The following is a 16,513-nucleotide window of genomic DNA, read 5'->3' as shown; positions in this document are numbered from 1 at the left end:
CTACAAAGCTGATCCATTTCTGTATCACAATGACAAAAGGCTGAGGATTGTATATTAATGTGTGTATACAATGTGTTTATATATATATGTGTATGCACTTGTGTATAGATTTATATAGAAATTTCTATACTTACACATATTTCTTAGAAACAAGGATGACAACAGAATATCATTAAAGACTGTGCTTTGCATTTGATTTTAGAACATTGGAACATCCTGCAGCAATGGGGAAGTATCTCAGTATGTGATGGTGTGCTCATGATCTCAGAGGAGCTCAGGTTTCTAGGCCAATGATTTACAGGTGATCAGGACTTTCTCTCCTCTGACTCTAGAAAATCTGAATTATGTTGTTCTTTAAAAATTGGCATGCAATTGATTTTAAGAAGGCAAGTAGGAGATTAATCTCAGGGGAACTGCAACTCTGGCTGGTGATGCTGTTGTTTACAGAGAGCTATTTTTTCTGGTATTTTTAAAAGTAATGTTATGCATTCTGTCATCTAGGAAACCAGCTCTTTAGTGGCCATGAGAGAAATTCTCAAGATTTCCTGCACAAATTGGTTTTGATCATAATCTTCTCTAGTACTTTATGTTCTCACATATTTGTTCTACATGTGAGCGTTCACCTTTCAAACGTCCTCATGTGCTTGGAAAGGCTGTCGCCCAACCTATCTCCAACTTAATGGTGGCAGTTCAACTGCATGGAAGCTTGTTGGTTCCTGGATGTCTGAGTCAGCAGTGCCCTGGCAGACAGGAGGAACAACCGTGTCCTGGGGGGCATCAGGCAAAGCATCGCTGGCTGGGCTAGGGAGGGGATTGTCCTGCTCTGCTCTAACCTGGGATGGCCTCACCTGCAACACTGGGGTAGTTATGGGCACCACAATATAAGAAAGATATTAAGCCATTAGCAAGTGTCTAAGGGAGGGCAATGAAGATGGGGAACGGCCTTAAGGGGAAGCTGTGTGAGGAGCGGCTGAGATCATTCAGTGTGTTCAGCTGGAGGAGACTGAGGGGAGACCTCATTGCAGTTACAGCTTCCCCACAAGGGGAAGAGGAAGGGCAGGCAGTGATCTTTTCTCTGTGGTGACCAGGGACAGGACCCGAGGGAATGGCCTGAAGTTGTGTCGGGAGGCTTAGGCTGGAAAAATGTTCTTCCCTCAACAACCTGGTCGGGCACTGAACAGGCTCCCCAGGGCAGTGGTCACAGCACCAAGGCTGACAGAGCTCAAGAATCGTTTGGATGATACTCTCGGGCACATGGTGTGACTTTTGGGGATGGTCCGATGCAGGGCTAGGGGCTGGTCTCGATGATCCTTGTGGGTCCCTTCCAACTCGTCGTATTCTGTGATTCTGTGACTAAGGGATGCAGCTGCTGCGTGTACCATATTGAGGTGTCCTTTCTTGCTGATCAGGCTTTGAAAGCATATAAAGAACTCACATGAAAGAACATCCTGACTTAAGACAACCTTAATATATATCCCACATTTCGCAACACTCGTGCCGAGGAACCCGGGGCCACACGAGCCGCTGGCTTGGGCTTCCATCCACCGCTGGCCGGTCCCACACGAGCAGACCTGGCGCAAAACGGCGGAACGGCCCGAGACGGGATAACAAACACCCGGAGCATCCCCGCCCCGGATGGACGTCAGGTCCGCCCCGGCGCTGCGCTCTGCCCTTCCGCCGGGACATGGCGCTGGAGCCGCGGTGCATGGACGGCGACGTGGAGGACGGAGAGCTGTCCGGCTCGGACTCGGACATGCCCGGCGCCGGCTCCCCCGGGCAGGTGAGCGCGACGGAGCGGCGGCCGCGGGAGGACTGTGGGAGCGCCGCTCCGGGATGCGCCGGGCGGGGAAAAACCGAGACGGGACCTGCCATATGGGGAGGCCGCGGAGGCCGGGTAGGGACGGGGGTTTTCCCGGCTGGGAGCGCTTTTGCTGGGCCGGGAACAGGCTGGGGCGGCCGGTGCGTTGCCGGGAAGGCGCTGGGACAGCGGGCGCGAGGACAATGGGGACAATGGGGACGAGCCGCTGTGGACACGCATGAGAGCCCTGAGCGCCGCATCCCCGGGCCCAGCAAACCTCTGGCATCCTTCTGACTCCAAATAGAGGTAGTGGAAGGGATTCCTTCGCCTTCCTGATGTCTCCCTTCGTTTTCACGTTGTGTGCTCCCCACGTGGATCGCTGCATCTAACTCGGGGCTCCCCAGCCCAGGAGGGACATGGAGCTGCTGGAGACAGTCTAGAGGAGGCACTAAGGTGATCAGAGGGATGGAGCAGCTCTGCTGTGAGGAAAGTATGGGAGAATTGGGGTTGTTCGGCCTGGAAAACAGAAGGCTATGGGGTGACCTAATTACGGCTTTATAGTGCCTGAAAGGGCTACAAGAACGATGGAGAGAGACTGTTTACAAGAGCATGGAGTAGCAAGACAAGGGGGAATGGCTTCACGTTGACAGAGTGTAGGTTTAGATCATATATTAGGAAGAAGTTCTTGCCTGTGGGGGTGGTGAGGCCCAGGCACAGGTTGCCAAGAGAAGCTCTGGCTGCCCCATCCCTGGAAGTGTCCAATGCCAGGTTGGACGGGGCTTGGAGCAACCTGGGCTAGTGGAAGGTGTCCCTGCCCATGGCAGGGATTTTGGAACAAGCTGGTCTTTAAGATCTTTTCCAACCCAAACCATTTTGTGATTCTGTGAGGATATGAGGAATATTGTTCAGAAAGTATGAGGTATTTGTGGTGGTGTGCGGGCAGGGAAAGATTTTAAAGTAAGACAGTTCACTGTGTGACACTGTATGTATAAGGAACTTTATTTTCTTCAGTTGTTTTATTTGCAATATACTTGTGAGATCTGAAGCACAAAAAAAGTTGTTACAGAAGTGTTAGAGGTTTTTTTTGATTTCTTGTGGTGTTAAGGATTTTTGCATTACATTTGAAGTTAAAGGTTTCTGTTCCATAACATGATAAAATAAGTTAAATACTTCTGTTTTCTGTTTGATAATAGAAGGAAGAAGAAATGGTGCCATAATGTTGACAAAAGCAGTAAGGTTAAAGAATTTTCATTTCACCTGAAAATGAAGGAAGAGATCTTATTCTTTTAGAGAACATAGGACAGCATATAACTTTATGATGGGAAATTAGTTAGAGAATAGCTGGAATTATGTATAAGGAAAATTTTTAGCACAGAAAGCATGGCCTAAAGTTCCAGCAGTTGGGAATAAGAATTCAGGGTTATGTTACCCATGGTGTTTTTGCAAATTGTGCCAATTGCAGCAGGTTTAGCTTTCATGATTTAGTTTATCTGTGAGAAGACAGCATTTCTTGAATATAGTGTATCAACAGAATGGGGTATTTTTGGGGGGTGTCCTAATTAATAAGCCATAATTAAACTACAGTGTATTGTTGGTTTAAAGGAGAAAAAACCTGTGGTTCTGGAAGGTACTGCTGTCCCCAGCTGGATATGTGCTGTCCTGATGGAACCAGGATCACAGTACACAGTTAAATTCACAAAAAAATTCCCAGTGTTTTGGATTTAGTTTTGGGATTTTTTGGTCTTCTCCCTTGAGACTCCAGAGAGAATATTAACTTCTATGCTGTTAAACTTCTGGTAGGTTGCTGTGGTGTTTTGATATTTTACTCTTTCTTAGAGCTGCTGTGCACGTTGTGTCTTTGTCCAGTTTGAGAATATTCATGACTTTTCCAGTCTCATAATAATTTTCATTCAGCAAAGTTTGCACTAAGCAGATTAGCAACTCCTGGCATGTGTTTCTGTGTCAGCCGTGCTTTCTTTCATATTGATATCCATGCACTCAAAATGCAGGAGTTCCGTAGGATGCCCCTGTCAGCTGCGGTCCAACAGATGCTCACAGAGGACTGCACAGCCACAGGAGTCAGAATTCAGGTTTTTTTAGCTAATCAAACCTTTTCTGATTTACACAAATGGTTAAACTAATGGACATTTGGTTTTTAAATTTCAGAAATCACATGATGGCAGTGATCCGTGCAGGCCATTCCAGAGCAGCATCTCATCCAGTGCACCGAGTGTTCCCTATCGGACAACCAAGAGTGTGGATTCCAGTGAGGAGAGCTGCTCTGACTCTGACGATGACAGCTGCCTGTGGAAACGGAAGCGACAGAAGTGCTTCAACTTCCCTCCTACCAAACCCGAGCCCTTCCAGCTCAGCCAGAGCCACCAAAAACAAACTGCGCTGCATGGCAAGAAGGTCAACAACATCTGGGGTGCAGTGCTCCAGGAACAGAATCAAGATGCGGTAGCCACTGAGCTTGGGATTCTAGGCATGGATGGCAGCATTGACAGGAGCAGGCAGTCTGAGACTTACAACTACCTGTTGGCTAAAAAGCTGATGAAGGAAGCTCAGCAAAAGGAGGCAGAGACTTTGGATAAGGAGCTGGATCAATACATGCATGATGACAAGAAGACATTGCCAACAGAAGGGGAAAACGGGCAAGGCTTTCTCAAAAGGAAGCGCCCCATGAAAGATAGACTGGGTGAAAGGCAAGAAATGAAATACAAAGGAAGGTATGAGATAACAGAAGAAGATTCAGAGGAAAAAGTGGCAGATGAAATTGCTTATCGGTGAGTTTGATAACTGTGTCTTCACTTCCCTAAGTATTGGTAGTTGATGGAAAAGAAGAGTGAGGAAAAGCTGCCTTACTGGTAAATTTGTAAGATGTCCTATATTACGTCAGATTACAAAAGGCATGAGTGCCTTATATGTATTTCCAAATACTGGGATAAAAATGCAGCTCTGTGGCTGGTATCTTGTAAAAACATCCAGTTTTATTTTAATTTTTATATATATTTTTAAAGATCCATGAAAACAGTCTGTTATTTGAGGACAATAGCAAGGAAAAATATTCCTTCTTGTTATACAGATTTAGTAGTGGAGTTTATTTTAGGAAATACCCTATGAGCAAAGATGCTTGTTTGGAGTTGGCCACCAGTGCAAACGTGCTGTAGTCACCATGAAAATCTGTCTAAGTTATAAACCTTTAAATTTGTAGATTTAAACCTTTGAATCTGAGATAAACTGCAGTGTTTTAGAAAACACAGCTTCTGAAATACATATGTTTTCTACATGGAACATATTTGTCTGAAAAAACCTTTTGCTGCTGTTGTAGCCAAGGGCTACACCAGTGTCAGGCACCAGCTGACTGAAATGAGTCCTGGCCTCTTTCTGCAGTTCTATGCTAATTTATGGTCACCAAGCTCCAGCCATGAGCACACTTACCACCATCCAGTCCTTTTCACAATCCTGCTATTTTGTTATTGTCCACTGAGCTGACTCAGAAAAATTATCTGTCCAAAAGCTTGTTTGTTTTTTTTTTTTTGGAAGAGTTAACTTGTAAACAGATTTGTTTCCTGAACCAATTTGCTGCACCATTTCCTGACAGCAGTGGATTGATGGTGTGAAGGAGGGCCCATGGCTGCAGGTCACTCTTGGTTAGATTGAGTTGAACTGCCACAATCCTTTTTCAGTGGTGCAAGGGAAAAAACATAAGTTAAATAGGGAACAAGACTTGGAAGATTTACTGACAGTTAGCATGACATTTAAATAAAACCTGGATTTTAAATGGTTTCAAAGCATTGTTGTCTTCATACATGTGCTACTTATTTCAGCAACTGCCATTCCTACAGCAATTAGACAATTATTAATGCTGTTTACAGTTCTTGTTAGGTTCTCATTTATTAATTTGGAAACTTTGAGCATGTCTCTTGTAATAAGCTCCTCTTTGCTGTATTGAGGTTTGTTGAAATAGGACAGAAAGCTCTTTTTTTTTTAACTGTTTGTAGCAATGGCATTGTATCACTAGTGTTGAAGTTACAGTGTAATTTTTTTCTTATTTGCTTTTTATAGGTTATAGATCAGTCAACAGACTGATTGTTATGTAGGCTTGTCTGAATGGCACATGATACAGGGGAAATTTACACTTCCTGTTTTCTCCAGTTCTTGATTTAACTATAAAAATTAATTTTAACTGTTAAATGCACAACACACTTTTATACTTTAATTTCAGAGGTTTGTACATGTCTTTGCAGTTTCATATTTGGTTTACGGTTTCATGCATCAGTAGAAGAATAATCACTCAATGTATTTCCATTGAAACAAATTTTAAAAATGCATGCTTTAGGGAAAAAAATCCTTCAGAAGCTCAGTATTCTGATTCAATATCTGATTCAATCATATCTGATTCAATAAACCACTGAAACACATTTGAATGTATAGACTCTTGAGCACATTTTTATGTCCCACATTGTGAATTATTCATTATGGGAGTTCCACAGTCATTTTTTACTAAGAAAATATCCTGACAATAAATGTGCTTTTTTTTTTCCCCACTCTGTTCAGACTTTGTGAGCCAAAGAAAGACTTAATTGCTCGAGTGGTGAAAATAATTGGGAAGAGAAAAGCGATTGAGCTGCTTATGGAAACAGCTGAAGTGGAGCAAAATGGTGGACTGTTCATAGTGGTAAGAAAAATGTCACTTTTGGGGTTTGCCAGAGGGCAAGGAGGGCGACAGAACTCTTGACTTGTAGAGCATTTACACAATGCTGTTGTAGCGCTCTCATGCTGGGAGAACCTCTCCCAGAATTTTATGGCCTTCCCTTGCCATGAAACTCCCTCAATAAACACTAATGTAACTGTACAGCAGGTTTTGAGTAAACAATAAGGTGAGTGAACCTGGAAATCACGCAGTTTTTTTGCCGAGAATGGTATCTGATTTGAAGTTCCCTCTCTGGAATGGAAACTGTTGGCCTGTTCAACAGTATTGATACGCTGAGTACTGATTGCTGTTACAAGTCATGGTAGAAAATCCTATACTCAGTGGTTAGGTTATCAATTTCTTGTTGTGTTTTTGTTCTTGTTAAATAATGAGCTTCAGTGCAGAAGCAAAGAAGGAAAAAAGTGGGTGAGAACTAGTAAATACTTTCAGACACTTGTTTACAATTCACAGCTTTTAAGTTCTGTCACTGGAAGTAGAGAAGAGGGGAAAAATGAGTAGGGGCACACAAAAAAAACTAAACAAATTGAAAAATACCATCACCTCCTCCCCTGAAAAAAAAGGCAACAAATTCCACCTATCAAATTGTATTAGAAGCTATTCTGTTGTCTTGAAAGAGTAAAGTATTTGTTAATAAATGTTTACAGAGAAGATGAAAGGACATAGCTCCTGGTGGCACAGGTTCCTTTGGATGCAGATCAGAGTACATTCTTCGAAAGGCAGATCATAAGAGACATCATGAAATGCAGATGATAAAAGGAGGTGGCATCTGCTGTTTCAAGAACCTACTTAAAAATTGACCTTCTCTGTTCTTAGAATTTTTAGATTGTTTTTTGCATTGTTATTTAGCAGAAAAGTATCACATTTTACACAGTATCATCCAGGTTTTACTGGAATAAAGGTTCAACTTTATACTAAAAAATTGTAATTGAATAACAGTATGATAATTAGCACTTATAATTTACAGAAGTTTCAAAGCTGAGCCCATTCCGTGATTTATTACAGCAGATTGCACATTGCAGTGTTGTAACACTGAAAAGCTGCTTGGAACTAATATGTGGTGGGAAGAAATTTTGAAGTACATGTTGTGTTTCGTATGCCTTAGGCAGAAATGCAGAATCCTTTGGACGTGCAGATAAGATGTCGCATTGCTGAGCACAATTATTAAAAAACTTGAGATCAACATAATTTTATTAAATTAACTTTTCACTTTTTACTGGGCTTGTGTGTTAGGAATGCTCTGAATATTTAACCTAGTGTGTACACCTTGTTGCAAATAGTGAGAATATTACTCACATTTTGTTTCTTTACTACCGAAATCAGATTTAGTGTGGAGTTCAACAGTTTGGCATTACATCCTAAAGGAATTTTTTTGTTACTTCAGAGTTTACCTGTCCATATTTTGTCTTTCTCATGACTAGTTCAGTCACAAATAAGACACAGACAGGGCTATTTTTATGTAATTCCTAAAATATCAGAATTTAAATTTGCTTTATTCTGTCTGAATACAGTATTAAGTGTTGCCCTAGAAGCTATTTTTGTCAACACTTAGTACTAATCTTACTGTTTCTAATTTCCTCTCTCCTGTTAAGAATGGCACCAGGAGAAGAACACCTGGGGGTGTTTATTTAAACCTGCTGAAGAACACACCTAGCATCAAAGAAGAACAAATCAAGGTAAAAATGTCAAGAGTGCAAAGGAGTTGTCCAAAGTTGGGGATTTTTTTTCAACTAGAAATGTTATTATTGAAACTGTCTCTAGCAAATTTAACTCCGTATTCCAAATAAACCAGCCTTTCACATTCAAAATGCAGTCAAAAAAAAGACCCACCTAAAAATTGTTGAATTGCCATTCACACTGGGCAGGGAGAGCTCGCTTTTACAGGCTGCCAGTCACAAAAACCTGCTGAGAAAGATGACACTGAAGAGATAAACGTTGGATTTTCCTTAATCTGGATATACCTTATAGCAATATTATTCATGTTTTGTTTCTCCCTTTGGAGTTCTGTTTCATTGTGTATGGTTTGAATGGAGTTCTCTTAATAGAGTATTTTTTTCCTATTTAGCTCCAGCTGTGGCATTAGACAGTATTTCTCATTAAATCAGATTAATGGTCTGAACTGCTCACTGGCCTCATTTGTGGTGCTCACCAAATAAGTTATGTAATCTTGTAAATATTACTGTCTTTCCTTTTAGGGTATGAAATAGACTGAGATAGTATTTTCTTCATTGAATTAGGAGAACTTTTAGGTTTTTTTCATGGCATTTGCCACTTTCATATGAAGTTTTTTTAGAAGAAAGACTCATTTATTTTGCTTGTAGGTGGCTGCAGCTGATCGCTCTATAAACCATCCTAGCATCTTGTATTTGGAATTGGGAAATAAGTCAACATACATTGTGATTGTCTGGTCTATGTTTGGAGAAAAAAAACAGGGAAAAAAGTACCCACCATCCTTTCATCGCTTGCAGTGGTCACAAAAAGTTAAAAAGTTGCAAATTTGATCACTTTATTCCAAAAAAAAGAGGATTGATGCGGTTCATAAATTGTTGAGAGTAAAGATCGTGAGACGTGGACTCAAATTTCAATTGTGGAGGAAAGTTTTCTCTGGTTGTCTCAGAATCTTTGGTCGTATTTTCTTTACAGGTCCCTCTATATGGCAGCACAACCCCCTGGTCTGCCACCCATTCCTCCCAGTTTTGTACCACCAGCAAAATTCAAAATGAAAACTTACTGATACGTATACTCTCAGACTGCTGAGAAGTTATGTAATAAAATTATTTATGGAGAATTTTACCTAAGTGCAGTCTATTCTCATACTTCTTCTATAAATAAAGCATTGTGCTGGTTTAAAAGTTAACCAGCAGGGGAAATGAACTGAACTCAAAAGAGAGATTATAAGTCAGAATAACAATTTAATAAAATAATACAATAAGTACGATTATACAGACAAGCAATTTGGTTTTAGCCCACAAAACCGAAATGTATAACCCAGCACCCTGGGGCATGAACAAAGTGGTGTTCCTTGGCCCCCCCCCCCCGAGTCCAAAGTAAAGGGAGAGGGGAAAAAACCTGCTGGTGGGAGAGCTGTTGCAGTCTGGTCAATAGTGGTGATTGCAGTCCAGTTGAGGGTGATGGTCTCAGTCTGGTTGAGAGCGGTGAGCTGCAGTCTTCCTCTGGATCCCACGAGTGGTAGAAAGGTTCCAAAACTCCAAGATTATATATTCTCCAGTTTAGGCAGGAATGCTCAGTCCTCCCCTCAGAGCAGGGAATTCCATAAAAGGGTATGAGGATGCTCAGTCCTGCCCTCAAAGTGGGGAATTCCATAAAAGGGTATGAGGACAGGAACATCTTCCTATCTCGCAGGCCTCTACTGAGAACAGTTTCTGGGAAATGGCATGGAAGGCCATAGAATACACAGTCCTGGGCTACACCCATCCAGTGATGAATTGGTCCCAGCTGTTCTAACTAGGACAAGCGTGTAGCTTAGTTAAATATTGACCAGTATTTGTAATAATTTTTTCTTTTTACTTTACATTTAGGAAATACTAGTAAAATGAATGTGCCAAACTTTTTTTTGTTTGCCTTTTTTTTTCCTCTCAAGGAAATATTCTATCTGGAAAACCAAAAGGAGTATGAAAACAAAAAAGCTGCCAAGAAGAGGAGAATGCAAGTTCTAGGGAAGAAGATGAAGAAAGCCATTAAAGGGCTTAACCTGCAGGAATATGATGATGCATCTCGTGAGACTTTTGCTAGTGATACAAATGAGGCTCTGGCTTCCCTGGATGATCTGCAGGAGGGGCATCATGAAGCAAAGATGGAATCTGAAGATATTATTGAAATTGATAACGCTCATGATTTGGAGATCTTCTAGTTGCTAAAGTTCTTGATAACAGTGTCTCTATGAAACATATTAAATGAGCCTTTCTTATCATCCCATGTTTTCATAAGCTGCAGAAACATGGGAAATATTTGATGCTGAAGAGCAGGATATGATTCTTAGCTAAATTTAACAGCATGAAAGACTTTTAATTGTCCTAGTATTTGTTTGCTGAGTCCTCAGAAACTGTTAAGATTTTCCTAGATAACAGCCCTGCATCACCATGTTTGTTCTTTTGGAAATTTTTTTTAGTCACGTTAGGTTAAGGAATTAAGGCTGTGTTTTAACCAAATACTTCACATTTAATTTGCTGAATCTAACAAAAGTGAATAAGTGAGCAAAGCTGCTCACTACAGTTGAACAGAAAAACACTAATTATAAAGTTAATCTGGATATAAAATATCATATAGTCTTAATGTGGCAGTGTGTTGACAGAAACAGTATTTATAGGATTAAGACCTGTAAAACAGATTGGTTTGAGAAATACACTTAATTTCAGTGGTCAGTGACCTTTGAATAACAATCTTGTAAATAAGCAATATTGAGCAACGTATGTTTTAGATTTCTACAGCAGTTTTATCCTTTGTATTTTAATAGTGGCTTCAGCTTCCTACTGATTTTGTCTAAATGTTTTCCATGATGAGACATGCAACTCATATGGATCTTTTTGTTTGAGGACAAATCTAACTGAATGCTTTCTGAGTAGTGAGATTTTACTGCACTGTGTTCCCCCCAAGGGTCTGTACACTGCACATGCAGATACAAACCCTTTACCTTGCAATTCTTGTTCCTGTCCTTCTCCCATGTGCTGTAAGATAATGTGCAGCTTTCAGAAGATTTGATGTTTTCTGATGGAGACTCTTAAGAAAACAATACAAAAGGGGATTTTTTTTTACTTGATTTAGAAGACTCTTGTGTAGGTTGTAAGTTTATTTGAAGACAATTTTTATTGTTGAATGTTGTTTTTAATATAGCCAAACATGTGCAACACTGATATTTATGATGTTTAAAATTCTTTGTCACTAATAAGTTGTGGGTTTTTCGTGACTAGACGCTATTTTCCAGTAAAAAACATTTCTGAAAGATTACTGAATTAATTCACTTTCAACCTTGTCATAGGTTAAAAAAGAGATGTTGGAATTTTTTTTCCTAAGGTCCCTTTTTCCCCCCACACACACCCCTGCTCTCTTCCCCCCATCTGTTTCTTCCGAGATGGGAGGAGTTGAGGAGGAGGTGGGACGGAGCAAAGCCACACTCCTCACGGGAGTTGGAGGAAGGGGGAGGTTCCTTGGAAGAGCAGTTGCCGGGGCATGGCTGGGGAGGTTTTTTTTGTCCAGAGGTTTTCTGGTTTTGTCAGCCGACCGGACAGAGGGGGCCGGGGGGGGGGGGAGGCAGTTTCAGCCACCTCCTTTTCTTGAGAAGAAGATTTTTTTTCCGCACGGGACACCTCACGGAGTACGACTGAGAGTGAGGTATTCTGCCTTCGGGACTGCCCTTGGGAAAAAGGAGCCTTTCACTGCTTGCTGTGAAGCCATCGGGCTGCGAGCACACGTGGCTGCGAGCAGCCTTTGAACTGCCGGGACAGTCCTGCCTCCCCCGTTCCCTTCCCTTCCCAAACCTTGCCTTCCCTTCCCAAACCTTCCCTTCCCAAACCTTCCCAAACCTTCCCTTCCCTTCCCGAACCTTCCCAAACCTTCCCAAACCTTCCCAAACCTTCCCAAACCTTCCCAAACCTTCCCTTCCCGAACCTGCCCTTCCCGAACCTTCCCTTCCCGAACCTTCCCGAACCTTCCCGTCCCGAACCTTCCTGAACCTTCCCGAACCTTCCCGAACCTTCCCAAACCTTCCCGAACCTTCCCGAACCTTCCCTTCCCGTCCCTTCCCTTCCCGTCCCTTCCCTTCCCTTCCCTTCCCTTCCCTTCCCTTCCCTTCCCTTCCCTTCCCTTCCCTTCCCTTCCCTTCCCTTCCCTTCCCTTCCCTTCCCTTCCCTTCCCTTCCCTTCCCTTCCCTTCCCTTCCCTTCCCTTCCCTTCCCTTCCCTTCCCTTCCCTTCCCAAACCTTCCCTTCCCAAACCTTCCCTTCCCTTCCCAACCTTCCCTTCCCTTCCCAAACCTCCAAACCTCCCAAACCTTCCCTTCCCAACCTTTCCCTTCCCTTCCCAAACCTTCCCAACCTTCCCGTCCAAACCTTCCCTTCCCTTCCCAAACCTCCCTCCCAAAAACCTTCCCAAACCTTCCCTTCCCAAACCTTCCCTTCCCAAACCTTCCCTTCCCAAACCTTCCCTTCCCTTCCCAAACCTTCCCTTCCCTCCCCTGCCCAAGGTTGCCGCGGGTTTATTTTCCCACATCATCTGGGGAATTGGGACTTTGTTTTGTTTCTTCTCAAAGTTTTGATTGCACTATTTGTCGTTTATTCAGATTTTGTTGATAAAAAGCTGTTCTTTTCCACACTTCCACCTAAAGTTTCTTAATTTCTAGGTTATAATCTTGTTACACTAAGACAAACCCAATTTCTGTGCATCAGTTTTGTTCACCTGGAGTCCCTGGATTTCAGAAGGAAAGCGTAGCAGTAAAACAAATAATGAAGTTATAATAGGGAACAATTCAGTACTGTCAAGAGTGGATATTTAAAGGATTGCAGCATTTGAAGAAGGAGTTCTTACACATACAGCACATTCCATTACCTGCTTTACTAATTTAATTAGAATTTTGAATATTCTGCTTTTTTCTGTTCACATACCAGAAGTTCCTAATTTTTAAAGTTACTCATCAGATGAGCACCATATCTTCACTGGTAGAAGTTGCTCTTGATGAAATAACAAAGTTTTGTATTTGTTCATGAAATTTTCTGACAAATCTATAATCGTCAGAGTACTAAATGATAACTCATTGTACTGTTTAATTGCTTTAGGACTGCACGATTTTTATATTGGTTTAGGGAACTGCGTGGGGATGTATTAACCTTTTTCTGGATAGAATCGGCAAATTTTAATGTTGGTTTAAGCAAATTTTTTATTGTTATGTAATTTGCACTGTGAATTTTTTTAATGCTAGTACTTTTAATGTTGATTTCCCAGGTAAGGGTTAGCGAAACAATATGTGAAGTGTTCTCTTTAGCAAAAGGAAGATGATGTAGACATTAAGCTATTAGGGAGGGTCCAAAGGAGGGACAGTGAGGATGGGGAAGGGTCTGGAGGGGACGCCTTATGAGGAGTGGCTAAGAGCACCTAGCATGTTCAGCTGGAGGAGCCTGAGAGGAGACCTCATTGCAGTTACAACTTCCTCACAAGGGGAAGAGGAGGGGCAGGCAGTGATCTCTGCTCTGTGGGGACCAGGGACAGGACCCGAGGGAATGGCCTGATGTTGTGTCAGTGGAGGGTTAGGTTGGATATCAGGAAAATATTCTTCCCCCACAGGCTGGTTGGGCTCTGAACAGGCTCCCCAGGACAGCGGTCACAGCACCAAGGTTGACAGAGCTCAAGGAGCATTTGGTGTTACTCTTGGGGATGGTCCTGTGCAGAGCTAAGGGTTGGAATCCTTGTGGGTTCCTCCTAACTCAGCATATTCTCTGATTCAGTTTCCTTTCAGTGTCTGACCAACCTTTGCTTATCTTGTGTTTTTTCTTTATTTACCTTTCAGCAGAGTCCTTTTAAAAGTAAGCCAGTTCAAAATGATGAGCAGCTAAATTCTTCATTCCTGTTTTCACCAGCGATTTCCATTTCTTTGGTATTAAAAAGCTTAATTAAGGGCTGGTGCTCCCCTCTCCGTCCTGCAAAGACCCTTGCCCTCCTCCCTGGGACGCAGCTGCAGTGCCCACACCATGACAGAATTTGGGGCCTGTGTCAGCAGTCTTTGAGCTGGAGCTGAGGGGCCCGGTCTGGTGCCCAGAATTCAGATGAGAAAACAGTGATTTTTTTTTTGTATCGCCACAAAAAATAATCTATTAATGATTTAGTTTTACTGCGGATCTTCAAAGCATTATTTGAAGTATAACTGCAATATTACAGATTTTCCTTCCCCTTCCAAATAAGATGATCTCATTAAGATGTTTTTATGTCTTCCAGGCTTATTAAAATTAACTGCTTTTGTCAAAATTCTCAAGCAAGCATGGAATGACCCAGTGCAAGGTGATAGAAAAAGGAGATGATTGCATTAATTATGACAATGCCTGTTATAGAGAAGTCGAATTCCTTGTATTTTGTTAGAATAAAGGTGTAAGGAGTAGACTGGATAATAAAGAAAATACTGAGTTTTTTAAAAGCTGTTTTTATCTGTCGTGAAACTTCAGTATGACAACCCTCATTACTTATCCCCTCAGCTTGGGCCATCCTACAATTCAGAAGAGTCCATCAAAAGCTCTTTATTTCAATGTACAGAAAAGAATTCATTACTCCTGTGAACACAAGCTTGCTTGGTGCCCCACTCTTATTGGTCAGCAGCACCTCAAAAGTTTTCAGAACGTTAGTAGTTTCAGAACCACTGTGGTACTTCAGTGTTTAGAAAGGACATATTTGAAGATTTCTCATCTGTCTGAGAACTGTGGGAGCAACACTCAGCTGTGATAGGTTCAATAGGGCCCAGCAAAATACATTTCCAGAATCACAAACATCTTGACCTATATACTGACAAAAATGAGAAATGAGTATCTGAAGTTGTAGCAGGAGACTTACACACAAGTTAGCTATTCTAGTTACTACCTTTTAGGTTGTTTTATTAATTATTATTATTATTATTATTACTATTATTATTTTACTAATATTTTTATTATTTAAAGTTCCTTAAAGAAAAAAAAGCAACACAACATTTTTGTACTGTTAAATAAGTACAGAAAATTTTTTCTTGCCATGAAAATTTTCCTCAGAAAAAAAAATGTTTCATTTCTTTTCCCTTGAAAACTTGTTACTGATTCAGAATACCAGAATGGTTTAAAATGTCATCCCTTTGAAAAATATTCTCATTTTTCTGCAGAAGTTGCACTTTTTTTTAGTTTGCCACCTAGGTTTTTCATTTGTTCCACTAGATATTTTTATTGGTTTTTTTTCCAAATAATTGTACATATTTTACACTTGCTGTTTAGTTACCACTAATGAGTTTTGCACTGACAGATTTCAACCACTGGAATGTCTTTATTCAGAACTGGGTGAAATACATACTGGGTCTCTGAAACACAGAAGACCATTCCTTCCTGGAGCACCAGGAGAGACCTTGCCATGGAGACAAAAGAAAAGCCTTGGGAAATTTTAATTGCTGATATCCTAGCACGTTCCCATGTTTCCAGATGTTGGGCAACTGTGGTTGTCAGCTGTTCCAGATGTTGGGCAACTGTTTTTTCTTCTTACAAACAACCTGGAACAGAACAGTATGTAATGTTTAAATGACATACAAAATTGTACCAAGCTGTTGTGTGGACTATTTGTCCTAGTTAGGACAGCTGAGACCAGTTCATCACTGGATGGGTGTAACCCAAAACTGTGTATTCTATAGCCTTCCATGCCATTTCCCAGAAACTGTTATCAATGAACCATTTACACCATCTGCACATAGATACTGGGAGTGGTCTGCAGACCACTGGGAGCAGAAATGCATGAAGATCTCTTCCCCTCCCATGCCCACCATAGGAATTGTGGCCCTCAAGCTGGAAGATCAGATTTGTATTGTTGATCCTTGGTTTATTTCACCTTAATTCCTCATCCAGGCTGGGGTAGCGAGCTGATTTTTCAGAGAACTTGCTTACTGAATGACAGAGGCAAGAACAAAACATGATTTCAGTCCCTGAAGCTAAATGGAAACAAGCAACTATTAATTTTCTGTGGTTAACTTTAGGGTGTTCCTGCAGGGATGTGGGGAAACTGCAAGTGTTATTTTATGAGCCAAATTATTCTATGAAAGGCAGTTATTAATGAAAGTTATCGGGTCAGATCACTCTTGCTGAAGCACTGAGGACCTGTTCAATAAATCTCTGCATCCTACTATGGATCCTTCTTTCCAAAATCATTTGTCCTGTACATACCCATGCAAACTAAGAGATGTATGTGGTTCATCAGAAAGATATTGCTGGTAAGAGAACCCGCCCAGTTCTCCTGAACTGTGGGGCTGCATCAGCACCTCAAAACACCAATGTCCCC

The 16,513-nt window shown here is 41.5% G+C and overlaps 1 protein-coding gene across 1 annotated transcript; it reads left to right on the top strand.

Moving 5' to 3' along the window:
• The first annotated feature begins 1,669 nt into the window (after positions 1 to 1,669).
• Positions 1,670 to 11,474, top strand: PHAX (phosphorylated adaptor for RNA export). Its single transcript, XM_027751316.2, has 5 exons — positions 1,670 to 1,780; positions 3,965 to 4,584; positions 6,359 to 6,479; positions 8,105 to 8,188; positions 10,114 to 11,474. The coding sequence occupies exons 1-5, from the start codon at positions 1,685 to 1,687 to the stop codon at positions 10,381 to 10,383; spliced, it is 1,191 nt and encodes a 396-aa protein (XP_027607117.2). The 5' UTR covers positions 1,670 to 1,684; the 3' UTR covers positions 10,384 to 11,474.
• The last annotated feature ends 5,039 nt before the right edge of the window (positions 11,475 to 16,513 follow it).

This window comes from Pipra filicauda, unplaced genomic scaffold (genome assembly GCF_003945595.2).
Source record: "Pipra filicauda isolate LSUMZ 115617 unplaced genomic scaffold, ASM394559v2 scaffold168_size1973030_pilon, whole genome shotgun sequence".
In the NCBI taxonomy this organism is placed as follows: Eukaryota; Metazoa; Chordata; class Aves; order Passeriformes; family Pipridae; genus Pipra; species Pipra filicauda.
The sequence above is the reverse complement of the archived record's forward strand: the minus strand, read 5'-3'. Positions and strand labels throughout refer to the sequence as shown.